This window comes from Ascidia mentula, chromosome 8 (genome assembly GCF_947561715.1).
Source record: "Ascidia mentula chromosome 8, kaAscMent1.1, whole genome shotgun sequence".
NCBI classification, from domain to species: domain Eukaryota; kingdom Metazoa; phylum Chordata; class Ascidiacea; order Phlebobranchia; family Ascidiidae; genus Ascidia; species Ascidia mentula.
Genome location: NC_138573.1, coordinates 2,480,732 through 2,508,591, shown reverse-complemented (window position 1 = coordinate 2,508,591; position 27,860 = coordinate 2,480,732). Strand labels below are relative to the sequence as shown.

Here is a 27,860-nt window from a genome sequence, read left to right as displayed (position 1 = left end):
GTCGAAGCCGGAAGGTTACTGTATGAGCGTTAAGATTATATAGATTATGACGATGACAAACGACACAAAGCAAGATTGTTTAATAGAATGAAAACTGTTTTGACAGACAGAAATATGAGGCAAGGCTGTTTTATGTCAGTATTTACAGACAAACCCTATGTACATATTTGCATTAAGTACAGGTAGTCAAATAAAGCATCATTGAAAGCTCGACAGCAACTAAAATACCGCTAGGACTTTTCCATAGTAGTTTACGTATTTATTACTTACAAGCAATGAATTTTAAGCTCTTCGTTTACAATCATAGGGAACAAGAATTCACTCGCTACAGATGAAACGTGTAACCTACAAGTGTAGTATATTTACTTAGGTTTCGGCGTATGGGCAAGTGGAGTACCGACGCGGCCCCAAGAAGCAGACTAAATTGGATTTAGTGTTGAGTTAAGCAGATTTGAAGGGTTGTTATGTCTGCCAGGAAGGAAGCTTAAATCAGCATTACGTGAACTTCGCGATATGCAAGGAAGGCTTTTCGTAGTGCGATGATGATAATCTTTTTGAAAAGTGTGCAGATGTTGAATTGGAAATAATATTTTTAGTGATGGACAAGGTATTTGTGTATTAGATGTTAAAAGAGCGCTTGAAAAGTTATGACGAAGCTTAATCTACCAACGAAACAGACGGCTGACCGCCGTTCTTCCCTCAACACAAAAGGTATGAAAATTCTAAAGCACGATAAGCCGATAGTTTGGGTTGTTGGTGCAGAGATTGCCTTGCGTCTTATACAACAATAGTCACCCGCAAGCACGCACCTATTTTAGACCAGAACTGTATCGATTTTACAACCCTTGTTACAACACGCCTATTTACGCTTGTGGATGCGCTGAGTTCCTAAAACCATCCTATTGTGTCAATGTCGGTCTGTGGTCACAACATGTCAACGCCTGCCAGATGTATCTTACAAGGATGATACATTGCTATGGGATTCTACCTTTTGTAGAAGAGTTTTGTTTACATTGGGGGCTCGCCGTTGTTCAAACGCCTGACGCTCGAGAGCGCGGGCTGCGTAAACATTCCAGTCTGGGGATTTAGAGCTTTTAGGTTCAAAGCCATGTTGATTTCGGTTAACTTTTAAAAGCAAACTCCGGGATTTTGTCACCACCCTTGCCTCTCCAGTTTGCCACTTTTGCTAAAAGGACATTTTGAAATTTTTGGGTAAATTGTTTTATGTGCAACCAGTTTAATAGAAATAAATTGTCACAATGGCCGCACTTGCTGGTCAGCACCACCAGCACACCCCGGCGCGGGCCATGGCGTCACCTGTGCCACACACAGCTCCAGGACATACGTCGTCGCCCAAATCAGGCGAAAAAGTCAGGCACGTAAAGTTTGCTACCAGCTTATCGCATAGCGATTTAAAGCTTGTCGAAGAACAGGACAGCGGAAAAACAGGTGGGTGTTCACCTATACGTCCAATTACAATCAAGTTATTACACGTCTTTGGTGGCCTGTGGGTGATGACATTTGCTTTCATTTTACTGGTCTCCTAAAAGCAAATTAATATCAAAACATTTATTTTTATCTGTTCATCTAAGAAAGGTTGCTATTTATTCACTAAAAAGAAAATCGCCGGTTTTAAGGATGATTGATGACAAGTATTATGAAAGTTTGTTGTTATGGCGACATTCACAATGTACGCAAGGGTCCTTCAGCGGCGGACGTTCGCTTGCACTTGAAGTCACTTTCCATGGACTCTTAACCCTGTGCCCCCAGCAGCGTTATTCCAACCGCGCCGCGAGTTCCACTTGGCGAATCGCCAGGACTTTAGTGGAGTGTACTTTTGCCTGCGGACTACTTATGTCGGCACATTTTCGTGACCCTGAGTCTGATACAGTTAAATGATGGCCTATATATAACCATTTTATTGTTTTGTGCTAAGAGGTATGGTTGTAGAACCCAACTTAAAATTCTCTTTGCAATTGATATTTTCATATATCAAAGCATTTTGTGTGGCCTGGTCATTATCAGTTTTTAAATTGTAATGTTTAAATGTAAATTGCCGATTATCATACATGCTTTAAAGTTGTAAACATTTTTGTACCTTGGATTGACCTTAGCTGTATCAGTTAGATGGTAAACATGCCTGTAAAACAGCAGCTGTTACAAAGCATTCTTTCATAAGGATTGCATGACAAATGAGAGCATTGTACGAAAGATATTGGACCGCCTGATTCATGTTTCAGCATCCTTATTATGGCCATAGTTGGCGTCCGTCAATTGTACGCGCTGGGTTTAAAAGCGGCTGTCAGTCTTTATGTGTATTGTTGAAGAACAGAAATTAAATCGTGGTAAAAAAGTAGCAACAATTGACGTGAATACCTGGGATTAGTTGTATGTATTCTATACTCTATGCTTCTTCTTGCATGAACCCATCCACAATTATGTTTGGAAAACCTGCTTATTTGTACAATACAAACGCTGAACTGCCATGGTGCCATTATGCTTATTTGTTTATGTATAAGTCAAACAACATTTTACGATTCTAACCGGTATAAAAAACGAGATGACCTAAACTTTCTTGAAGCCACTGGACTTCAATCAAAAGCCGAACAGAATGCTTCAAAGGAAAACAAACGGGTGAATGACCCATTCTTACGTCACAAAAGATGCACTCAAGCCAAAGCGCACACACGAATTCTCTTAACTGTACTGTCAAGCAGCATCCTCACATTTTTACCGTTAAACAGGCAATGAAGCGCAAAGAAGATCCTTTCCGAATGTCCACGGAGCGCCTTCAGTGTCACCTCCCACGAGAAGCCGGTTTCATGGTACTACGCAGAGCGTAAGAAGGGCATCTATGTTCGCACGAAATTACAATCCATCCACCTTGCACGATAGAAAAGTCACATGTATACCGGTGAGTTTTTATGAGTGAAGTATATAAAGTCGACCCACAGAGGCTAGAACTGGAAAGAAATAGTGAATAAATCAAAAGGCTAAGTGGACTATCGGCTGTTAATTTTGTTTTACCGTTCATTTTTGCACACCATCAGTGGAATCCTTGTATAATTTTGGTTTTAAAAACTACAAAAATGCTATACGCTACATTGTGCGACTGTCGGAAGAATAAGAATAAGTGTAAGCTGCAGACAGATGGCCACTGTTTAGACCTAAAAGGTCTCAAGTGGAAGTCTTTGCTTGGCCGTTTGGTCAGCAAAGTCGTCTGAAAGTCACACCAGCTGCACTGATGAGACCTTTTAGGTCGAAACAGCGGCCATCTGCCTGTAGCTTACACAATTCATATTATTGGCTCCACTTTGCTTATCTTATAATAAGAATAAGATTTGCAACCAGTTGGATGCTCCTTTTACCCCAGTTAATAAACTAATTTTTTTTCAGCCACTCATCCGATTTCGCCGGGCAGCGAAAGTTGTTCGTTTGCTTTGCATGGTTTGCATTGCTTGTAAAAAGTAAGTTATACATTAAAAGTCTTGTCGTTTCAGCACCGTAAAACCTATTTATTACTTTTGTGTTTAGGAGCTTGACGTTTTCCGTGTCTCAAAACACATGGGTCGCACTTAAAGAAGCGTTGCTGCGTGAAAGTGACGTCAGTAAAGACCAGGACAGCTCCAAGAATAAAGGCAAGCGTTTTTAACCAAGTCAAGTCATCCACGCATTATCTTTTAAAAATGCCTACCAGTAAATCTCTACAATACGTTGTGTCAGTGTTTAGACTGAAAGTAATTTGGAACGGTCCGGACCGCTGTGCCGGCTGGTGTGTCCCAAATATTTATAAAAAACTTAAATTTAAGAAATTGATTCACTTATGTGACAATTTTCAACCACAAAAAAAACACAACTTAAATTTAAACTTAAATTTAAGAATTTTATGTGACAATTCATACCCATATAAAAACACAATGGTATATTTTTCTCCGGTAAATTCAATCGTTTCCTCCGTAATATTCCAATCCCTCGGTAAGCCTTTTACTTTACTTTTAACCCTGGTCTCGCAGGTCTATGTTTGTGGAGTAGATCGCGAAAACTCGTGCCAATATAACTTTCTTAAATATAGTCAGCCAGTCAAAAAATTTGCACCAATGACTACAGAAGTTTGAACCATTAAAAAAAATTCGGTTCGGCTGACATGGCTTTTGTGTATATGGATGCATTTCCTGACCCAGTGAAATTCTCGTGCAAGATTTAATGTAAAAACCGACGTTATACAGATTTGAACACGGACGACCCGGAGTTGACGTTTGATTTGAGTAAATTTCGCCGAGCGTCGAAAGATCATGACGAAATGCCCATCAAGATAAAGGAACTTCTTCGCAAAAAGCCGAGCGAACGAACCGCAGAAGAAATATCCAACGTGAGAATTGATCACCTGTGGCCCTTGATTTAACACTAGCCTACACAACGAAACTTTTGTAAAAAATCGGTTTTCCCTTAGCTGCACAAAAATCAAGCTCCTTGGCTAGTCCAGGGTCGTGAGTTCAAACCTCACCGGGAGCTTGATTTTTCAGATCTCGCTCCGACTTGTCCGAAAAAAGTATTACTATTACAGCTAGGCTGCAATGCCTGGGCAGCAACGGCTGTAAACCTTTCATCTTACACAATTAAACGCATTCATTTTTACCCTGTGATGTACCAGATCATGAGAAGCATGCAGAAGCTTGAGTTATTTGCCCGTTATCCCATCAACGTACAGAAGCGGTTGTGCGCCAAAGCGTGGCTTGAGGACTTTGACGCCAACAGGGTCGTTTTGCGAGTGGGACACATACCATCTTCCTTCTATTTCGTCATTTCCGGACGCTGTACGCATGCGTAACTATATGTTCATTGAAATGGGAATAAGCTTCTATGCTGTGTGTCTTTGTCGAAAAGTGTAAATTACAGTTAATATTAAAAGTCTCTGGGAATACTTCAGTTGCAGTTCTTGGTATGCAAGACTCAACGCTATAATGCGCAATCCCTATTATCACTATTCGCAACGTCATTCCTAACTTATGACGTCATCGCGTGCAGTGGTCTCGAACGAAGAGGAAGATAACGGACACACGGTGACGACCCTCTTGAAGAGAGGAGACAAGTTCGGGGAGGAGGAGCTCGCAACCGGTGACAAGAGATCGGCGACGGTGATGAGTCAGGATGACGTGGAACTTTTTGTTGTCCACGGGGAAGTAAGTTTTGTGAACTGATCGCTACTGTAATCGCCCAGTTCATTTCAAAACAAGTGAAATTAATAGCACACCTTCCTGTACTGGATAGCCTGAGTTCGAATCCCGGTGTGGTAAAAAAATTCTTGTCAAAAGAGATAGGAAAGTGGTTTAGAAACAAAATATCTAATTGAAACATATACCATGGCAGTAGAACACTCAAAAACTTTGTTAAACCCTGTTATATATAAGTGCAAGATATTTTTGCATTCATTGCAAAAATACGCGTGCGATTCCTTCGACAAAACGATGTACTGTGTTACGTCACATATTGCAGCAAAATACAAAAACACTTTTCACATTGAAATCAACAACATGACACCAGCCCAGAAATGTCATAAACGTCTTATCTGTTCAACACAAACACTGGAAGGAGGACCATGTAGAAGTTTGTTTACACAATGTTTGTGATGTCGTAAGTTTCGAGGCTCTCGGTTGTGACGTCACAAACCTTGTACATCGGCAGGAGTATAGAGACATCTGTTTGGCGAAAGGCGACCAGGATCTCAGCAACTTGGAGATCTGTAAGAGGAATCCGGTGTTTAACCATTGGCCTATACAGAAGCTGGTAGACAACCCTGGCTCTTGGACGATGCAAAACTACAAACCAGGTAAACGATAAACTCGCTGTAACCCCCTAATTTGGCAACACTTTGTCGTAGGCATACATCAGTGCTACCACCATTGGATGTTTTTTTGCCGGGAGTAAGACAGTATAGAATTATTGTTGCTGTAAAGTCAGTTAAATATATTTAAACACAGCTCCTCATTGCACCACAAACAGTAACAACTGAACACAAGGTCAAAACACTAGGTCAAGGCAAGAACATTTGAAAAAGGCAGAATTAGAGCATGACATTATTTGTTATTTCTCAAAGGGAAGGGGCACCCCTTGGACATAACAGTTAAACTTACATTCATTTCTGGACAAAAAGTTTTATTTCAAAGCGTTTTCCATACCGCATAAAAATTTTAACACTTTGGAAACACAACTTCGAAAAATTCCCTCCAGGTACCTTAATCTGTGAGGACAGCTCGCGATGTGAGTGGGTGTACATCATGAAAAGCGGACAAAGCAAGGTTGTCAAGTGTTTGAGACCGCGAGAACCCGAAGATGACCCTGCGAGAATCCGCAAGCTGCTCGCCAAACAAGCTCGGGACAAACTGATAAAGGAGATCGAAGCGAACAACGTTCAAACTGCGTCAAGACTCGCAGGTTCGAGACTTTTGCGTGTTTACCGTTATTGCTGTTGTTGACATGAACAGTTAAGGTGAGGTGTTTTTTTTGCGTTTTTCCCCATTACTAATCCTTCATAGCAAACAGCAAAGCCCATGTAAATGCTAAGAAATTCATTTTTTTAGACATTTTTAGAGGCTTTACTGTTTGTTTCGAAGTTTTATAAAACCGTGAGATATGTTCCTAATCCTTCATATTCTGCACCTTGTTTCATAACAAAATACGCCAAAATCGCTCTGCTATCTTTCGAATCACCCAAGCATAAGCAATGCAACTCTCATCACGTGACGCTCAACGTGTCGACACTTCAGGCATAGTTTCCACTGACAGCAGGTTTTTCTCATCAACAGGCGCCATTTTTGGTGCGTTGCCATGAATTATGTAACACATTATTTACGCAACCCACCGGTTTGATTCATACCTGACTCGCTATGGACACCTGACTCGATACACCCATGGTTTTATCGGTACCCTTGCATGTTGATTGTTTATACGCGTTCAACTTCTTGTTGTGCAAAAAAAATTGAATTGAATTCGTTTGGAAAACTCTTTTTTTACCTTCAATCTTGTTGTAGAAAACGGTGACGAAGAAAGGTCAGGCCTGGCTCCGTCCTCCACGTTCTTCACCACGCCTCTATCTCGGCCACAGACCTTCGACAACCCTGACCCTGCTGTACAAGCTGCCATCCGAGTAAGTCTTACGGTTTATTATAATTGGTTTGAGGTCGGCGCCGATTTGACTCCTTAGTGACAGATGTGTGTGCTATTGTTAACGATATGTTTATCGATACGAAATACCAACAAGCATCGGTAAGAACAAATATCTTCCTTGCTGCACACATGACAAAGGCGTCTTCTGGAAACCATTTTATACGTATACGTTATGTTAGTACCAACATCCCAGAATCCTGTCCATCATCATATACTGACGTAATCCGCTCTCTTCTGTCCTCTAGTGGCAATGTAAATTGAATTCTCGCCCAATGTATGTGTTGCAGGAGGCGACGCGCGCACAAACCGCCCCTAGTCTTGCCAACTACCCCTTCCTATCTTCCTTATACGGACGCCAGCTCGATCAAGCGGCCTACGTCGCTTTGGAAGTCCTTGGAACCGGCGACAGCTTCGTGAGTTTTGGTTTCTCACTTGTGCTGCTAAGGAAAGTTTTTTATTGCAAAACTTACCTTTTCCTAAATACAACGATGGTGGCGACAATGGTTCTAAACTGAACAATATAAAAAGCAGGACGGGTAAAAATTTTAAACCGTTTTAACTTTTTGATCGAGTCAATTGTAATCCTACAAATCGCTCCATATAGGCTTGGAATGTTATGATTATCGGGGACTGGTGAATTACATATAAATAAAAAAAAAATTATCAAAGCAGGATCACACATTGTAATTTCCTACCTACATCACAGCACACAGCAACAAAATAAAAATTATCATACTCATAACCTGACAAACAAGGCCCTGCTGTCTGAAGCTGAATAGTTGCACCATATCTTCCTCGATTCTTGTGAATTTCGACTCGCGTCCTGTTTTAGGGATTCCTGGCGGTTCTGCCCAAAGAACAGCGTGGGGCCAGCGTAAGTCTCGTCAGCTGCGGGGCCGAAGTAATTCAGATCAACCGAAAGTTTTTCCAGAAATACGCCGACGAAACGGTTTACAGCTTGATCAATATGAAGGTAAAACCAATGATATTTATTCTTGTTGTACCGATGCTACTTAACGAATCCGCATGTGTGAAATTGAGTTGTGCCGAAGATAAACTTATTATGTGTGGTCGGTTCGGTATAATGCGATGTGCAATTTACCTAAAAAAGCTTTTAGTATGGTAAAGGTTAGAGGGGCTTCACAGCCAAGGTGAATTGAAGCTACTTTTATAGATTTCAATTCCTACAACACCTTTGTTGATTGCAATAAATAATAAGATATTCGTTCTTAGTTGAGCGTCACGTGACTCGACATGGCGTTATGACGTCACGTGGGCTATCGTCACGTGTTCTTCCTTTTCAGTTTCCACCCTTCCCGAAGCAACACGACATACTGAAAAACTTGAAGAGTTCGTTTGAATGGGACGATTACAAGCGGAGGACGATCGACGATGCTCTGGGGCGCCTCTACCGGCCCCTGGTCAAGCCATAGAAGCATTTTTTTAGATTTTATATGTGTTTTTGCCTACGACCGTCATATACGTACTATATCTATGGTCACCGGTTTGGCGGGAAAGTTGCGAGTAACTTTTCGTAAACGATATTGCGAAAGGTATCGAGCTTACATTTCGCTGATTGTTAGATATTACCATATATTTTGTATTTGCACTTTTCACGATGAAATTTGGTCAGTGATTTAAATCGTGTCCATGATTGGCGTTTTCCTCTTTCAGTGTTCTAATTAGAAAAATATACGTGTCAAGCGAAAAAAATGCCTTTTGATGAAACAAAACTATCACAAGTTTAACACGCGCCCAATAGTATGCTATGGAGTATAATTAGAACGGTCGTTTCCAGTTTGCGCTGAACGCGCGTTGTAAGCGGTGTTCTAAACTTCTTACCTACCTAAACAAGGTCATATATATAACCTAAAGGAGTCTTCTGACTTCTCGATTGAACTTATTCGACAGGTTTTTTAAGTTTCCAATTTTACAGGAATGAATTCAACAAAGATTGGAGTAAGCACCAACGAATGGTGGACAGTGTTCCTTTAACTTACCGTCAAAACAAAGTAGCATTTAGGAATTACAGTATGTCATGCATTCACAATGATAAGTTTTATATGGTGGGAAATTCTTTTGTTTCCAGCGTGAGGTTCTAAATGTTGAGGGAAGTTGGCAGTATTGCAGCTATGACAGAGAAGCGTCAGCAGTCTCCAGTCGGCTGAAAGTTAAATCTGTTTGATTATGCTGCAGGTCAGTAAGTAAGAGCCCAAGCTCCATGTTTTACCTCAACATGTTCAGTGTAATCGACTTGGAAGATGTGTTGAAAACACAATAGTATACTATTACTGAAAGACAATAATACTAAAAGACTACGGGCGAAGTCGCCTATATGCATGGGGTCAATTTTTAGACCGCCCGGGGGACAACATATTGGCTGTTTGACAGGGCATATAGCACCGGGCGTGAGAACAACACAACGTGGCGACACGAATGCAATTTCCGCCACCAGCACAGTTTGTACTGGCAGGTGCGCGTTACGAGGGGCGCAGAGCGAAGAACGCGACGCGATTCTCAATCGGCACTGGTGACTAACTGTATAGCGACCCGAGTTTCCGCACTGCATCCGGACTAACAAACGAATAATCACAAAACAATTGGTACACCGCGATCTGTGTTGAACGGCTCGCGTTTAAATAATGTATAGCGTGGCAGCTCGGGGTGTGTGTTATGATACACTGATCTTGTTTTCGCAATATGCTCGCAAACTCCCGATACCGTAAATGCAACGACATATATGTTAGGTTTTTCTCGCGTTTTTGGATGTAGTATTTTGCGGTCTTCGGAGTGTTTATGCAGTCAGGATAACTAGGGATCTGAGCCTACATAATGAGCAGGTTTTTAGTTCAACTATTTTTGAGTTTGTAAATTCAATTGTTTCATACATATGCGAATGTAAGAATGGGTGATACTTAAATTAAGTTTCGTTTGCCATAGTACTGCACAAGGGAATACCGCTGTAGGTAAAAATGGGAGCTTATTTGTGTTGGTATGGTGCGATATATACTATTCACAGCACAATACAAATGCATGAAGCCTAATAGCACAACTAAGAGAGGTAGTTAACCATATTTCCAACACGTTACGTCAATGTATTTATAATTGTAGCGCGGTTTAGTAGTACGATTCGAGTAACGAATAAAACCAATCAGGAAATAGTTTTTCAAAAATTTTCTTGCAGATTTTTTGAATAAAGTTTCTGCGTAAACATATTTGTGCGTGGTTTGAGCAAAAAAAGATACCTGGCGCCCTAGAGACAGTTTGGATGATGGAGCCAAGATCTACTTTAACCCTTCTGGTTTTTGGTTTCACCTTTGTGGCGTCTGTGTATGGTAAGTGGCATGGGGACGGAACGACGTACAGCTGTTCCTTTTATTTTTAACAGATAGGGTTTTTATATGCAGAAGATATACTGCGTGGTTTTAAAGAAAACGTATCCAAAATAATGGGAAACAAATTGCGTTAAAATCACATACGATGTGTTTTGTAGCGCGTATTAATACCGCCTATACCACGAATGGTAGAATCACCAAAACGCCCATATAAAAGATTCATTGATTCCGTTTTAGCTGTCTGACTAGTTACTCCTGTAGTATTGACTAGTCATATGTATGCATTTTTCTATAAAGTATAGAAAACTCTTGTACGTTTGCGAAAAAATAACTTGTAATTATTAAAATCTGAATCCGAGAACAGATCTTTCGCACACAATCTACTGTGACTTATCCATAGGCCAGTGTACGGACAGCAACGGTGGATGCAGTCATTTCTGTCTGGATCGCGGAGATGGCAACACTGAATGTGCATGTCCCTGTCTGATGCAATTGGCCGCGAACTCCCTAGACTGCGTCGCAATTAATCCTTGTGACGTCGATCTTACGGTTATAATGGATGTTTCCTATTACACTGACTTGTACTCTTGCCTCACTGGTGGATTGTTGGGGTCCGCCGGTTACCCAGTGTGGGGCTTCTTCCAGGTCTGATTATTTCAAATTCGTAGCAGTTTATTTTTTAGTCGATGTTGCTGGAACTAATACTTCTAAGATATTTGGTTGATTTGACTTTTGGCAACAAATCATGACAAACTTTAGCGGTTCATTTTACCTCTAGTCGTTCCGGAAGAAATTAACGACTGGTGTGTCTCAAATAGTTATGGGAAGCCTAACTTTCGTAACTTTATAAACTAATTTGGAAAATTACCATATAATATGCCTAGCAGCAACGGCAACATTATATTTGTAAAATTACCTTGTATTTAAAAACACAATAGTCTAATTTTACATTTAAATTTAATTGTTCCCACAATAATTATTTTTCCTTTTACCACCCCCTGTGTCCAAACATAACCGGTGGTTATGGCGTGTGTGAATAAGTCAGTGGTTCCCAACCATTCTGTAAATACGGCACCCCAGTAGACTTTGCGCACCCTATGACAGCAAACCAATGATCGATCGACAAATGCAACAATCATGCTTTCTGTCTGATTCTAAATCGAGCTTTAATATTATTCAAACAATCATGCCCTCCATATATGTTTTTTTTGAACCGGCGTGGCGAAAAACTACCAGAGTAAATACAAAAGAAAGCTCGCTAAAAGTTGGCATCCCGCTTGGGTTAAAGTGAATAAAAATAAAAACAGAACAAATTAAAGGATTGCTAATGATTTATTCACAGAACTGGAGGGACAAATGTACTGAGATAATCGCGTACTTTCTCGACGATAACTCTGGGCCCCAGTGGAACGTTGGCCTCCAGCTCTTCGATACCAAGGACATATACGAGAACCTCCACACGTATGTGCAAAAAATAATGGCCGATACGCACAGATGAATTCATTGTTTTCGCAAAAAAACATATACCGCATGCATTAACCCTTCGAAATTTAGCTCTATGTTGATTTTGAGATATTGGTTAAACTAAAACGGCGAATGTTTCTATGAGGTGAAAAATAAACATGAGCTTTTATGGTGTCATAGTTTTTACAAAAGTGGCCAAATTAGGGGAAATTTCATGCTCTTCCGCAATGAGTAATTTGCTAATACCAGTTGTGGCATAAATTGAGTATAAGTCATTCATGTCAATAATTTGGAAAACGATTCTCCCTCTTTTAGGGTTAATATGTGATAAAATCGTGATGGGAAAACAATTAAATAGCCTTTAAAACCTGTGCCTATCACCATCAGGTAGTTCATGATACGTTTCCTTTTCCTGTCGTCCGACTTATTTTTCTATTTAATTTCGCAGATACATGGACACTAGCCTGCAACCTGCCATTGACAATCTTCTGTCCAGGAATCAGCCTGTTTGTAGTGGCGAGGTTGCATATATCGATTATCTTGGATACGACATCGAAAACCACCCCACGTTTACAAACCACCAGTACCGCGGCCCAGGAACCAGACGTGACGCCGTCAATACCACCCGAATCGGTAGGCAAAACCATTCCACCATTAACATCTATATTTTTGCATCCAGGCGAATCGAAAGCTTCAGGTCTGATATCATTCGTGTGTAAATTCTTACTCTTTGAAACTTACAACCGGAAATAAGCTCCGCCTGGATCCAATAAAACTTTGTGTTGCTGTCGGGCATATTTTTATCTAAGCATCTGATCTTAGGGTATAACTAAACGATAATTTTCATTTACCTACGCCTGCTATGAAACGAGACCTTGTTGCCAAAAGATCAGACTACTTGAAATTAAAACAAGATCTTCGTTGACCTTATTGTCAGGAAGGCAATATTCTCTCTAACAGCGGGATTAATAATGTTCCATCTTTTTGCAGCTCTGGTTCTGGTTGCCCAAGCCGCCCTGAGGGACCTTGCAACGTTGCAGTTAGGGGTGGCTGACGCGATGACTGGGTTTGACGACATTCTCGTGGTTTCACAAAATACAAGAACTCTACCGAATTCGGCGTCAGAAACGCAACAGAACGACGAAACTAACAAGTTCGTTATAGACCAGGGTTTCTTAACTTGGGACCAATGAACTCACAAAGGTCCACATCACTTAATATCGAGCTGGGTCCACAGGACTATCCCAAACTATAATCTGATGATCATATTGTATTTGGACATTACCAAAAAATAGTCTTTGAAATTTGTATATGTTGAGGGTGGGGGTTTGGGTCCACTGAGTTTATTGAATTGACCAGGTGTTCTAAGGACCCAAATAAGTTAAGAAACCCTGTATAGAGTGTATAGCATCAAACACCACTTTTCGTCTGTGCTGTATGCCAGATTGTAGATTTTTATTAGGTTAGTGGATTGTTTCTTTAGAAATCGCCCTCTTTAATGGAAGTAGATCGTGTTTTTACCAACAAAACTTTCTGTAAATATTTAAATTGAAGTTTACGGCAAGCTTTTCTGTATTATGTTTTTTCTAATGTCTTGGCACGTTGAGACGTACTGACTTGAGACCAAGTAGGGTCTGGCACGGCGTATCGTATAGTTTAGTTTATTTCTAACCTTGTCATCTCACTGTCTATTAGTTAAATGTAATAATAGAGAAGCTACAGTGATTAGGATTACAAGATCCACAGCCTAGGCATTGCAGCCAAGCTGGATCAGCCACCTTTTCCCGACAATAACCGGGCTACGAAGCCTGTAAACCTAATGATCTCGATACGATAGTTATGATCGACAAGTAAGGACCTGGGCAGTGGGGCGATCCAGCCAATCATGCTATTGTCTAAAACATTACTGTGTACAGAGGCTGCAATGAACAAATATTTAATTCACTAAATTTTACTCCGGCTTATTGTTGGTGTTTAGGCAAGTGGCGTGCGGTGACAGCAATGCCATGCCATGTCCTGACTACTTTTTCATCGATGCTCAAAACGACCTTGGACAAAATCCGACCGAGGCAAACCTCAAGGCCCAGATGAGTTTGGACTCCTGCCTCGCAAGAAGATTAGCAAGTAATGCTTGCCATTAGACTGTGGGATCGGAGAATTTTAACTGAGATAGATACGGATTTCAAAACTGAATTCCCAACAATTATACTTAGTTCATTTTTTTAAGGGATTATATTAGTTTGACTTTTAGTCTGATGCAGGTTTGAAATTAATTAACAAGAGTGACCCTGATCTTTAATCGTAAATCTAATGTTTTGCGTCCTTTATTGTTCTTTGTCTTACTGCATATACACAAAATATTTACTGATACCCACTTTTTCCTATTCCTCACTCTATAGTCAAAAAAGCAGCGGCCAAAGTTGGGCTCCATCCGTCGCCTCGCCATTGCAGTAAGGCAAGAGAACAATAAAGGACTCCTCTACGATAATATATCAAGCTGTATCGTCCGTTAACACTGCCTCTCTTTTCTTCGCAGACAATCCGATTGTGGCACAACCTGTATGTGGTACAACCATGTCTGTCAACATACCTCTTTGTCTTCTGGACGGACTGACCCTGGATGACTTGACCCTGAATGACCCGAGTTGTTTGGCAACCGGATCAACCAGCGCCACTCACGTGACCGTCAATATTCCGTTTATTCAGTGCGGCATAGTAACCACGGTATTGGATTTAAACTATTACATTTTTGTCGCACGAAAATATCGCTACCGACAGTAGCGGGTTCTGGATCACCCCAATAGCCCGACAGAACAATAAACAACTGATTCCTCGTTAAGGATAAGTTTTGCATCTTAAACCCTGCCCCTCTATTTTTGAATAACATAGAAAAAATGTCCGACTTAGCGAAGGTGTCCGAAGTTAATCGGATACAAAACATAGAGATAATGATTAAGCTATACCCACCCCTGGTGAACCATATACCCAGTTAAGAAACACTGACGTATTATGTTATGGCGTGAACTGACACCTTCCTTCTTTTAATAGTTGGACAATGTCACCGGAAACACGAATCTGATTCAAGTCATCAAAACGCGAATTTACTCAGCTTCGCAAGTCCTTCCAAATATCTCGATATCGGTCGAGTGTGCTTACCCCACCACGCAGCCCGAAGTTATCGTCCCTTACGCCGGAATAATGCAGGAGGCTCCTCTTCAGGATATGGGCGCCAGTTTCTACGATCTGGCCTTTACTCTATCGACTAGCTCTGATTTTTCAACGAGCCTTTCGGCAATGTCGTCGGCAAGTATAAGCTTTAAAAATAGGGCGTGTACTGGTAATAGGAAAAATGAAAAATGGTAGGCGGGTATGCTTCCAATACCCGGCCCTTTTCTATATATATTAACCTTAAATTAGCCTCAAACTATCGGTTTATGCGACAACACAACCTTGAGCAAACCTGTTTTTGATAATTCATATCAAAACTACATGATGTTAACAGGTATGTGCCTATTTTCATAGGTTGCTGTTACATGCCCCGTTTACGGGCAAGCTATCGCTAGTGGGTTGTCATCGTCCTACAGTCTCCGCATGGTGTCGTGCTTTGCCACGTCCACCTCTTCGCCCAGCGACCCATTGAAATACTACCTTGCCTCTGGTGCATGCGTCCTCGACTCCACGTTTCAGTTCCTTCCAGAAACCGACAACACCCTGGTGGAATTTTCCTTTAACTTCTTCGAGTATGCATCCACGTATAAGAAATCGGTGGGTTGTATATTTCAAAGTTTGAAATATGTCAGGTTTTTGTGGTAAGCTATTTTTGCCCTCAATCTTATTTTTAGACAGAATACGTGCTTTATGGAGCTTTGTCAGCTCTTCCAGCATCTCTGATGTAATTTGCAAATCATTTAATTGAAAAAATACCGCGATTTTCTGCGTTGGGCGAAAACAACACCCTGATACATATAACTATATCTACAAAACAACTATAGACATGCAAAACTAAACATATCGCCGAACACAAATAAAGTTAGAATACTTATTCTACCTGTGCTATATACCTAGAGATAAGTCGACTTGTGCATCAACATCGCTCGCTAAAGTGAAATTAAACTACGTATGTTACTTCTGGTTATGTTCCTCCTGCAAAACCCTTCTCTGTGCTTTTTAGAACGCTGAAAAACTCCCAGTCTACATTCACTGCAGCTTCACAGCTTGTGTTGACGGCGACACATCCGGGTCTTGCGATCCGACTTGTTCCATTGGGCGCCGCAAACGTTTTGTTGATGACCCCGAAAACTTGGTTGTGAAGAGTCTCGGACCGTTTATGGGTGAACATTTTTAATCATTTTTCAATGCCCCGTTCACGTTAACAAGAAACTTAGAAAGGAACTGCAGTGGGTGCTGGTAAATTGTCCCACGGGTTCGTCTCCCTTTAGGTAACAAATGGAGAAAAAAAAGTCTGTGAACTTGTTTTAACTTATTTAATTGTTTTGTCTTTTGTGCCGTGCATTGGAATAATGGAGGCTTTAGTATGAGGGCAATAATCAACCAGTTTTAAAACTGGAAAACTTCGCCACCAACTGTAAAAGTAGGCACATTAAAGTTGTTTACCTCCTTGTTGTATGTCAATATGCACACAAAAGCACTAGCTTTCAACAACAGCAGGATCAGCCTGAATAAAATGATGTCAAAAACGTCTTTTATCAATGTATTTACTATGGGAAACTTATGATGCCCACAGGACGAAATATATGTCCCTTACAACAGTCAGGTTGATCCTATTGTTAAGTGTGCATATTGCCATTATGGAAGGGACAGTGATATTTAAGCTCAGTCTACGGTTAAGATCCCAATTTTTCAATATATGAAGTGTTATATGTCAACTATTCTTTTACAGTTGAAGACGAACCGCAGCCACCGGATGTTAAAGTGATGATCGCATCTGGACAAGGGTCTACGGCACTCGCTATTTTCGACGATTTTGTCATCGCGTAAGTGTCGATTTGTGGCGCGTATATTGTGGAAAAATTCATTGCCTTTTTTTGATCCGTAATCCCTAGTTTTTTACTTTCTGTTACCATTATATTGTTTGGCAATTGTTGTCTCAATGACACCTATCACCGGGGTTGGTTAAAAAATTCTTATGGCTGTTGTAATATTCCATCCTTTTGATTTTTCCAGGTTTGCTGTTGGTCTCATAATTATGATGGTGGTTGTGGTATTTGTAATGCAGAAGAGGCAAACCGTCCAACTTCAGAAGGGAGGTATACCAGGCATTTTACACCTAACGTCTTAAGTCGCCTGACAAGTTGTGCGCTTGCGCACCAGTGTACTTTGGCCTCAATATACCCCGCGAAGCCATTGAGCTCCTGTAGCTCAGTTGGTAGAGCGTTGGGCCTGGTTAGCCCAGGGTCGTGAGTTCAAACCTCACCGGGAGCATGATTTTTCAGATCTCGCTCCGACTTGTCGGGAAAATGGCTGATCCAGCTTGGCTGCGAAGCCTGTGAACCTTATGATCAAAATATTAGAGTTGTGATCGCCAAATATAAAGGGCCTGCGCAGTGGGGCGATCCCGCCTTGCTATGCGTAAGCATGGCATTACTTCTACTTTAACGTCTTAAGGGATTAATTTATGTTAATTTAAAAGTCCCTTCATGTGCATTGGGGGTTGCAGAAAGGGCCCAAAAGGCCCAAAAGCCCTCCCAAATGTATGCTTACGTTGAAGATTAGTCTGTGTGTCTGTATTTCGAAATATTCAGTTTGTGGCATAATTCTCTTTTTTGCTTCGTGGGGCGGTGATCGTAACCCAAAACATTAACTTGCCTAAACCTGTACAATATGAGACATGCACCAAACTCCTGGGCTCTCTTCGCCACAACCTAAACGTGGAGAACCAAGTATAAAAACACCTTTATCGAAAATGTGTGCTATTAACGTACTTAATGACTTTCTTGTTTAGATAATGCTGAGAATGGTTACCCACCCAACTATTTCACAGCGGTACTCGGTCAGAAGCCAGAAGATTGCGAAAAGTTGTAAACGATGCTGTTGTCAACCTGATGTGTTTTCAAAAACTGTGCTGCTGCATCATTGCGAAAAATTTCCACTTTTAAAAACTTTACCCACCGATACTTGGATTTAAAAGACGTTTTGTTTTGGCGCCAAATTTGAATAGTTTTCAGCCTTGCGTAGTTTATGGCAAATGTTTTAGCTTTAGCGATTTTGAACAGAAGCCATCATGTGATATGTGTAGCGCTCTATAATAAACGGATACTGTGAGACTTAGCTCTTTGTGACGTCATAATTTGTTTGAAGTATAATCTATACAATTTTGTTTGCATTTAAACACGGTGGTTCTTAACCTGTGGGAAAATATAAGTTTGTATGTGGGTAATTAGTTTGCACCAAAATATACACAAGTAGTTGTTATATTCTGTATTCACTGTGTTGCATACACTTATTGGCAATTGGTCATGCAATGCCTAAAATGCTATAAAAGTAAAACAGATGTAGCACAAATGCAATAATAAAATATTGGTCAAAAAAACCCTAAATACTATTGGGAAAAAGGATTACCTTTAAACTGAAAGTGGAAAATGAGAGAAAAAGGTTAAGAACCACTGCGTTAACATATCTGTGGTATAGATTTGCCATAAAGCACATGGGTAAGAAATTCTACCTGTACAGTCTTTAGACCTAAGGTGTCCAGTATTAGTTCACACTGAAAATAGTCTATTTATAGAAGTCAGAAATAACATGAAAAGAAAGGCAAAAAACATGTATTCAAATTTATTTGTAAGTTTGATAGGCCCACATATAAACTCACTTTTGAATTAAATTGGGTTGTTTTTTTATCAAATTAGGTCAAAAGTGACATTCATAACAAATGTTACGGCCTCTGCATTCCTAAACTGAAAATGAATAAATTTGCTTTGCAAAGAACTGGGTTTTTAAACTCGTTTGGGGCCAACTGGCCAATTTTGCAAAATTTATGGACCCCCACTGGATGAAAATTTGAAAAGACTTATGGTTAGTGATGTCTTTAAACAAAATGAAATTATTTTTTGAAACAGTCATGTGGGCTTCTATAGATAGGTCACTGTGGACCATTAGGTGTCCTTGGACCACAAATTGTGAAACCTTGATGTAGAATAAAAACAAAAATTTGTTTTAGCACAAGCCAGGAACAAAATTTAGTTTATTTTAAGCAAAAGTGTTTCTTCCAGCATGAAGCAGAAAGTTAAAGTAAACAAAGTAAGTTTGCTAGAGGGATCTATGTATATTATCATACAAAAATCTATGTATACAAAAAAATGGCATATGTTATTTAGGGTGGTGTTTTAAACTCCGTGACACAGTTTCAGACGTATCGCACAACACACATTTTTTGCGTTTTGCAAATATCTTTGTTGTGCTGTTCAGTTAGAAGTTGTGAAAAAGGCATATTTTCGTTGTGGTACTTTTTTATATCTCCATCGATGGACACGTCACTTCCGGTTGGGTGTGAGAACAGAGATGCCTGTTGTTGTCAAATAAATATACAGAATCGGCTAATGCCTGCATGGTCGGTAAAAATGTGTACATATGTGTGGAAATTTTTCTCGAAGACAACCCTTTTCGGCCCATTGCAAATCCGTCGTATTGCCATTTAAATTTCAGCGCTTTTTGCTTCTAAATGATCCACTGTGTTGCCATCGTCTGATTCTGGGTAGACTTATGTTGGGTTGTTTGTCACCTTGGATAAGAGATTTGTAAAAGCGATTGACAGTCTTATCCTATGTAAAAAGGTTCATCAGATTTTATGTTTAAAGATACTATTTTTAAATTTAGTCAGTAAAACACATGCCTTACATTATAGCACACATATCGTCAGACCCTGTTGACCGGCAAAGCGGTACAAACAAAGTTGCATGTGCAGAACGTCGTGCGCGCGACCTCGTATTGTTGTGCGAGGATTAAAGCGTATATATTGGGAGGCGCAGCGACCTCCCGCAATAGAAACACATCAAATTCGGGCCGGAAACATCCCGGCAGCGACCGATTGTCCCGAAGCAATGCGTTTCCGGACATGTTAGTCACAGCGCGCACACCGCAGTACGTTGTTAACTAAACGACGCTCGTACTAAGGTGTTTTGTGAGTTAGTGGGGACGCATTAGCTCTTTGAGTGTTGTTAAGTAAAGATTCTCAAGGCATCCCCGCGTATTGGTAAGATGTCGAATCTCGTTTTCTCTATGTGATCTCCATGGATCAAAGCGACAAGACAGAAGTGTATTTGACGGAACACAGCTTAAAATAATTACTTGTATTTTTGTGTCGAACTTATTTTGTGTTTGCATTGTTTTTTCCACATATCTAATTTTTCAGAAAGCGGGGAGTAGAGCGGGCGATTTGTTGAGAGCAGGTGTATCGTTTGCGAATCGACTTCACGTAAAACGTCAACTATTTGCAGGAGTCGTGACTTTGTGATATTTATACAGTATCAGAAGAATAGCTGTTGAATTCTATAAGCGTTGTAACGTAAGCTGAATCCACCAATAGCCGCCAAAATGGCCTGGGCGAAAATCGCAAATTGGAAATATCTCATCTTGTTACTTGCTTCCCAAGCCATTGTCGGTAAGAACGGATTTTGTACCCTTTAGCGCTACCGCGCGACGACAAATGTTGTCGCCTATAAGAACAAATTTTCAACAAAAAGCGGTATTGTTCCTGGTTACTTTGTGAAGAAGTGATGCTGGAATCTTACAACCACAGTTTTTGGTGTTTTAATGTTTTCCTCACAGTTTTTGGTGTTTTAATGTTTTCCTCACAGTTTTTGGTGTTTTAATGGTTTCCTCACAGTTTTTGATGTTTTAATGTTTTCCTCACAGTTTTTTGTGTTTTAATGTTTTCCTCTCGTTTCAGCACAAGCTCAGTCGTCGTGTGCACATGACGTCTATTTTCTTATTGACGCGTCATCTGGTGTAGATCCGTTTCCATGTTTCGGTTTGGGAAGCTACACCACTTGGAATGTAAGTGACGACCGTAGTTGTAATCAGGTTATTTCTTTGTCCGCCCTTAATACAACAATCTATAGCAAAGCATGTGCATTGTCGAGCCAACTCGACGAAAAATCACCGACATTTCCCATTTGCAGGGGAAAATACTAATATACCATAACTCAGCGAAGTCGCAAACCCTGCTCCACATATAAGTCTATGTGACATAGAAATCTGTACGAACTTCAACAGTCAGCGACTTGAATTTGTTTTGTATACAGAAAAATGGTCGCTTGAATTTGTATGTTTTTTTGACTTATATGCGGATCAGAGTTGGCGACCTGGCTGTGTTATGGTGTATGAGCTCTTAACTTTGATAAAATCTCTTAACTTTGAAAACATTGCGTGCATAAAAAATGCTAAAAATACCAAGGAATTGGCGTGCTTTTCATAGGACAGAGTATAAACCTGTCTGGTTGTTACCATGAACAACATTTTACACAAATTTTTTGCCAGGTATGGAAACAGAAGGTTTCCTATATCATGAATCTCTTCCAGCCACAGGTGGATGATGGGTCTATAAACGCTGGGGTTCAGCTTTACGGAACCGCAGTTGAAACACTGGCCAAGTAAGATAACAGGAGCCTAGAAAAGCACCTGAACTACAAGTAAAGTTAAAGAAAGTGTTTCGTTTTGCGAACGTTTTTATCGTAATTTTGGCCCAAATAAATTGTTTTGCATTAGTATCGTAGCGAAAATAACAAAAAGTATAAAAGGTGTAGCATTCAAAAATCACTTTAACCCAAACAATATCTCTAATAAGATGTATTATAACGATACCCTCTTGATTCCGAAAATACCCTCTAAAACTGCATGTTAATAAATATCGAAAATAGATGGCTTAAACCAGGATAAATAATTGTTGCAGAAAAATAAAAAATGTGCCTTTGCCATGTTGTTGTTTCTCCACAAGAAAGCGACCCGGCAATACACCTGATAAGACCAACCGATTATTAGATTACTTCATAAGTTATTTTTTTACAACTTTTTTGTTGTGCAGTTATGACACGGCCCCGACGTTTGCTGCCGCTGTGGCTGGACTTGCAGCGCGACCAGCCCCCTTGTGTGGTGCCCCAACATCGTTTGTCAACTTCCTTAGCGAGGCAGTGGACGAAAACCACCTTTTCAGTAATTGGATGTACAACGGTCCGATTAATCTACGCCCAAGAGAGACAACGACACGCACAGGTAAGCAACCGCGATTCGGTATTGGGCTACAAAATTGGAACAGAAAGTACAACGTTTATCTTTCTCTAGGCTCGTAAGACCTGCTTAAAACCAGTAGGGTAGCCTATATATGCAGTGAGGAGATGGCGATAAAAATATGGAACAAATGTTATGCCAACACTCTCAAGCCTTTGCGATTTAAATCCTTTAACTCCAACGCAAACCAATGGAACTCAGGGCGTGTGAGGAGTGTGATTATTGAAATGGAACCCTTTCAATAATCACAACCCGCATGGGCCCTGGAACCCGCTCCGCGGGCCCAGCCTTGGGGCTGCCGCCAATTTTAAACAAAATATGTGACTGAACTCGTCGCATTCTTGTAAAAAATCGTTACAAAAGTCTATTTTGTTCTTTTGCTTTGTTTCGGATCACAAAAAAAAAAGACGACTGGCATGCTAGACTAGAATTCTCGACAGCTTTTTCTTTCATTATATCAACTGCTTGTTTTTAGCAATCATTTTCACCATGACGGGACAGAACGGCTTCACAGACGCAAACATCATATATCGAATGCAGCCAGTTCACACACAGTTTGACAATGAAATCTACATCACGATGACAACCACCGTTGACGCAGAATTGGACGCCATCCGAGAACATCAACTAAGGTATATGTTCAGAACTGATAAATGATGCAGTCAAATTTAACCCACTCGAGTACAAGGTAGGGTAAATATGCCTGGGGCATATATGACCGCTAGAACATATTTGCCTTTATTAAAAACCGTTACTGGCAGGCACACATTCTCATTTTTTGGTCATATTAACAACGTCCAAAAGCCATTATTGTAACCACACGCAAACGCCTAGATCGTAACAGACATGACGACAAAAAATATGTAACACTCACAACAAAACTGCTAAATTAACCCACAAAACATATTTTCCAATAATGTCGTCAATAACAAAGGGTGAAAATCGTTGCAACTATGGGCATGAATAGGGAGGGATTCCCGGAATCGGTCATTAGGAATTTACAATCATACGAGTTTCCATAAACTTTAATGACCGCCCTTGCCTGCAAAAACTGTTCGTTCCATTGACCATTGCATCATGTAGAATTGCTGCATGCGGCAATTTGTTCGCGAACTGCACCAACATCTTCGACATAGACCAAGTGAATGACGATGGCGTGCCTATCTCGTTGGAGTCTTTCAACAATTACATCAATGCCGAAGGATGTATCTCGCGCCCTGTGGAGAGTAAGTTAAACATGTTTGAATTTGAACGCATTAAAACGCATCTGTGTTACACTTCTTCATACCAGAGGTAGAAAGTAAAATGCCCATGTAATTGGGTGGGTGTAGGTAGGCTCGGCGGAAATAATCCTGAATTTACGTCAGAAAGTTAAGTGGCCTGGATTTGGTATTAGGGCCTGTACCTCGTTTGCCCGATGGTTAATCTGGCACTGCATAAAACAGCAAGTCGGTGCATCCAACGTAAAAACTGATCAACGTTCACTGGCTTTGAATCAAATCAACTGATAATCTTTGAAACGTATGGCAAATGTGTGTTAACCCGGCTTTGTGTGGTAGATAACGTAATGCACATTTTGCATTCGTTGCGTCATAACAAATCTTTGCAGTCACCGAATTTGTGGCAACGTGTGCCAACGCTTCTGTCGAATTTTCCATTCCAACCAACATGCTCGACGATCTGACCTCCGCCGACCTCCAGGCCCTCGACCCCATGTGCAATCTGACGACTTACACCACAATCTCGGGCAGCAACACTGTTGTGACACTGCCACTTGGTGCGTGTGGCGCCATAGAGCAGGTAATGGTGTGACGTAAAAGCTGTGCGGACAATTATCTGGTCGACTCATATATACTGTGTAGAAAACCTGATTGGTATTTTTCCCCGGGATAACTTAGATTAGAACCCGCGTATATGCTCATATGTGTATGATGTATGCCAAATAGATATAAGATTTGTTTAACATGTTGACGTAAAAGTGAAGTACCTACCGGTAGATCATGAACCCAAAACTTTATTCTGCCCGTTAACTATTTTCAATGTTGTACGGGCCAGGACAAGAGAACCTCTTTTGCGATTTTTGAAACCAAAACGTTGATTCCGACTGTAAGTTTTTCATGTATCAATTTTGCGCCATCGTTTTCAAGGTAAACGGCACCAACACGGATGTATTTCAACAAATCACCACAATATCCGGAACCCCGTTCGCCCTCCAGTTCAACGCAACCTGCGCCTACCCGAACACTGTGGAGGAGATCTTGGGGCCACTCAAACCTGACGGAATTGTTGTTGCGCAAAACATCACCCAGGTCACCGACTACCCCTTGACGCTCAACCTGTTCATGGACAGCAGTTACAGCTCTCCCCTTTCTGGCTTTACAGCGGTTAGTCTGTCTGTTCCACCCTGCAACATGCGTGAATGCATTTTTTTCCAAACCAAACAAATGGCATCGGTCAACCGCTTGACTGATATTCCAAAAAGAAAACCTGATCGGGATTCGTGGCCAGAATATCCTGTGTTCAAATCCCTATGTGGTCAAAAAAAAACTTGACGAACATTTTAACTTAACTATGTGCATGCACCGCAAATGCGCAAAATAGCGTTGTTTTCAGTAAAACGACACAGTCGAAACCGTATCATGTTAAAACTGACAACGTTTGAACATAGTATTTTTAAGGCGTTTTGTTATATTTTGATACATAATTCCTGCCACCAACAAAGATGAATTTCCAGGTCATGGTCGGTACAACTATGTACATGGAAGGCACCGTTCCCTTGTCCGACGGACTGACCCTTGTATTGGTGTCAGTTGTTGCTACCTCCACTACAAGCCCCAACAGCTCTCCCATGTATTCCATGGTGAGCAACAATTGCCCAACTGACAATACCTTCAATCTCGTCTCGCCACAACCGAATCCACACACAGTGAGAGCCAGCTTCGACATGTTCCAGTTTGCCAGCGATGTTCAAGTGCCGGTGAGTATTCCCACTGCGTCAGTATAACTTTACGTAACAACATAAAAAAACATTATTATTATTGAGAGCTACAGACAGGTGTACACACCCAGTTTGGTACCAATTTGACTGAAAGGTACCACAAACTGGAAATCTGTGTGCTTGCTGGTGTAAAAGCTAGCACAGTGCCACAGTCCACAGTTGCACTGATGAGACCTTACAGTTTGAAACAGTGTGTACGCCTGTCTGCAACTCTCAATATTAAAACAGTTGTTTATTATTTTTCATTTTGCTGAGACGTGAAATTACTTAAGTTTAAATGGATGGCGACAACAGCAGCGCCATATTTAATAAACCTAATCAAGGTGAAATTAAATGAAAAAAATGCTAAAAGTGAATTCGGTCTTTGCGATACAATTTACCAGAAAACAACTACAACGCCATAGATTCTTAATTTCAAAAACCATGCTTAATTAGTAATTTTTTTGTGTCATTATTTCAATGGGTATGAATAGCAATCAACTTTTTCTTAGAACGTTAACAAATTGCCGGTCTACGTCCACGCCACCTTCCTTGTATGCCTCGATTCCGACACAAGTCTCACATGTACGCCCGGATGCCTGCCGTCACGCCGTAAACGATCTGATGTTGGCGGTGAACACGATATCGTCACCCAGACTATCGGTCCCATTTACGGTAAGTTGAATACATTAAACAAGTGATAACAAGTAACGAATATTCAAAAATTGAGATCTAAACCATAAACTGCAGGGCGAAATATATATTTTAAACAACAGCCAGACTGAACCTGTGGTCAAAAGCTAGTGCTTTGTGTGCATATACAAATTTTTATGTAATCGTTTGACAAAGCTCCTGATCAGTGACTCACATCTACGTTCAAAACGATCTGGGTGTAATGCCGCTATAGATGCAAGTAGTTACATTACTGTTTGAATGTGTTCGTTTAACTTACATTGCACTGACATGATTTAGAGGCGAAATGAGGAAATCAATGAATATTTTCTTGCAGTCGACGATGGCAAACCGAAGCATGACGTCATCAGTAGTAACGTTGGATCAGAGAATGACGCAAGCTTTGGGGAGGAAGAAATGCAGTTGATCAGCAGAAGAATCGAGGTCATGATTCCCTCAATGTCTCCAACAGTCTACACTGTCATGGGCCACCTTGCCTTTTTGTAAGTTTTCTGGTGTCAAGTCCAACAGCGTACAATGTACGTTTGTTCCATGGAACGCTGAAATTATATTTTCAGAACAACTTGATTCAACGTTATTGAGGCCCTGCTATGTCTTGGTGCTTTTGTATTAGGACCGAGATAAGGCAACCAAATTTACGATGACCAAATTTACATAAACTTTAACCACTTGATATACAAATTAGATTTTATGATTGTACACAAGTTTTCGCGCTTAGTAGTTTAAACTTTTCCGTTTCCTGGAGAAATGTGGTTGAATATGTACAACCAAATCTAAAAAAACAATACAAGCAATGATAAGTATCTGTGTAAATTCCATCTGTGTCATGTATTCAAAACGCTATTTTTTCAGCAATTAATTTTGTCGTGCAGGGCCGTTGCTCTGGTGGTTGGCTTGCTGCTGATGCGTCAATACCTTCAGAGGCCGTCTGCTTCTTTTCTTCATGCTAGCCATGGGATCGTTCCTTATCACCACAGTGCCAAAACACCTCTTGACTTGCAGGGTAGTTAATACGTTGATTTGCTGTTTGTTTATCCTACAATCGCTTACAGTGTGAATAATTGTAGCAATTCTTTAATCCTTGCCTACATACAAGATATTAAGTATCAAAAAAGTTGTGTCAAGTAATACAGCCACTAAAAAAGCTGCATGCAATGCACATTGTTTCGACCTATCAGTTCATATCAATGCACCTTGCAGCGTTGACTAACGACGATCTTGCCAGCTAAAAAGTCATAGTCGCAAAAAAATCGTATTTCGGTTGCACGAATCGTCAAACTTTTAAAGTTGTGCTAGTTAATTAACCTTTACCTTATACCTTGCTTCACAGACTGCTACATCAACACAACCGCTTTGCCGCCGCAATGTCAATCCTGCTGCGAAAAGGTCGACGCGGAGAGTACTGTAGGCGGAGACGTAAACGTGGATGAGCCACCTGTGTACGAACCGTAGAAGGACAACGCCATATATGGTGTGAATTATATTGAAAATTGGGACGTTTTTATTTGAACACAAGTCTGTCGTGTTTCTGTTATGTCGTCGATTTATTAAGCTTGTAAATACTCCAATATTGTTAATGAAGGCCCAGATTTTACTCAATAATGTGAATTTTGGTGTGTAGTAATTGTTGTGTATTTCGCGTTGAGTTGTGCGTGCACTTATACGGAATAAACTCTGTAAAATTAAGGAAAACTGAGGATTTCATCCCATGGCCACACGGTGAAAAAGTTTTTTCTAAATTTCGAACATTTTTGTGTCATCTTAGACACTGGACTGGAACCTCAAGTTGGGCCTTGTTTGTTTATCGAACAAAGGTAATGGATAGCGCCCGAACGCCAAATTAAAATAAATAAACAAAAGAAAATTCCGTCGGCTGTGGACCTGACCTTACTGTGTTAAATGCCAATCGATGTAACCATAGATTTAATACGGGGATTTAATCTTTAAATAACGCGTAGTATCGGAAATAGGGGATAAACAACCCA

The 27,860-nt window shown here is 40.6% G+C and overlaps 3 protein-coding genes and 1 non-coding gene across 5 annotated transcripts; all 4 read left to right on the top strand.

Annotated features, from left to right (window-relative positions):
* Window positions 1-23: 23 nt before the first annotated feature.
* LOC145911193 (uncharacterized) lies at window positions 24-8,863 on the top strand. 2 transcript variants are annotated; one of them, XM_082998454.1, is made up of 13 exons: window positions 24-711; window positions 2,745-2,914; window positions 3,397-3,467; window positions 3,535-3,638; window positions 4,227-4,369; window positions 4,652-4,814; window positions 5,026-5,180; window positions 5,683-5,827; window positions 6,229-6,432; window positions 7,029-7,144; window positions 7,452-7,577; window positions 7,997-8,137; window positions 8,469-8,863. In XM_082998454.1, the coding sequence occupies exons 1-13, from the start codon at window positions 648-650 to the stop codon at window positions 8,595-8,597; spliced, it is 1,731 nt and encodes a 576-aa protein (XP_082854580.1). In that variant the 5' UTR covers window positions 24-647; the 3' UTR covers window positions 8,598-8,863. The 2 variants fall into 2 exon arrangements, with proteins under 2 accessions (XP_082854580.1, XP_082854579.1); XM_082998453.1 differs by lacking the exon at window positions 24-711 and adding an exon at window positions 743-1,449.
* A 1,572-nt stretch (window positions 8,864-10,435) lies between these two features.
* LOC145910759 (uncharacterized) lies at window positions 10,436-18,005 on the top strand. Its single transcript, XM_082997962.1, has 13 exons — window positions 10,436-10,499; window positions 10,900-11,144; window positions 11,842-11,960; window positions 12,412-12,596; window positions 12,954-13,116; window positions 13,942-14,087; window positions 14,500-14,687; window positions 15,012-15,266; window positions 15,486-15,728; window positions 16,135-16,294; window positions 16,864-16,957; window positions 17,148-17,230; window positions 17,926-18,005. The coding sequence occupies exons 1-13, from the start codon at window positions 10,436-10,438 to the stop codon at window positions 18,003-18,005; spliced, it is 2,025 nt and encodes a 674-aa protein (XP_082854088.1).
* On the top strand, window positions 17,332-17,405 carry Trnat-ggu (transfer RNA threonine (anticodon GGU)). Its single transcript has one exon. It is a non-coding gene; the product is annotated as a tRNA-Thr (tRNA).
* A 2,847-nt stretch (window positions 18,006-20,852) lies between the features above and the next one.
* On the top strand, window positions 20,853-27,327 carry LOC145910758 (uncharacterized; the record flags this gene model as incomplete). The annotated part of the gene is made up of 12 exons (XM_082997961.1): window positions 20,853-20,975; window positions 21,459-21,571; window positions 22,003-22,190; window positions 22,681-22,837; window positions 23,289-23,431; window positions 23,815-24,005; window positions 24,353-24,589; window positions 24,940-25,182; window positions 25,695-25,857; window positions 26,192-26,357; window positions 26,748-26,878; window positions 27,206-27,327. Coding segments are annotated over 12 exons (1,977 nt in total), but the record flags the coding sequence as incomplete, so codon positions are not given.
* Between the last annotated feature and the right edge of the window lie 533 nt (window positions 27,328-27,860).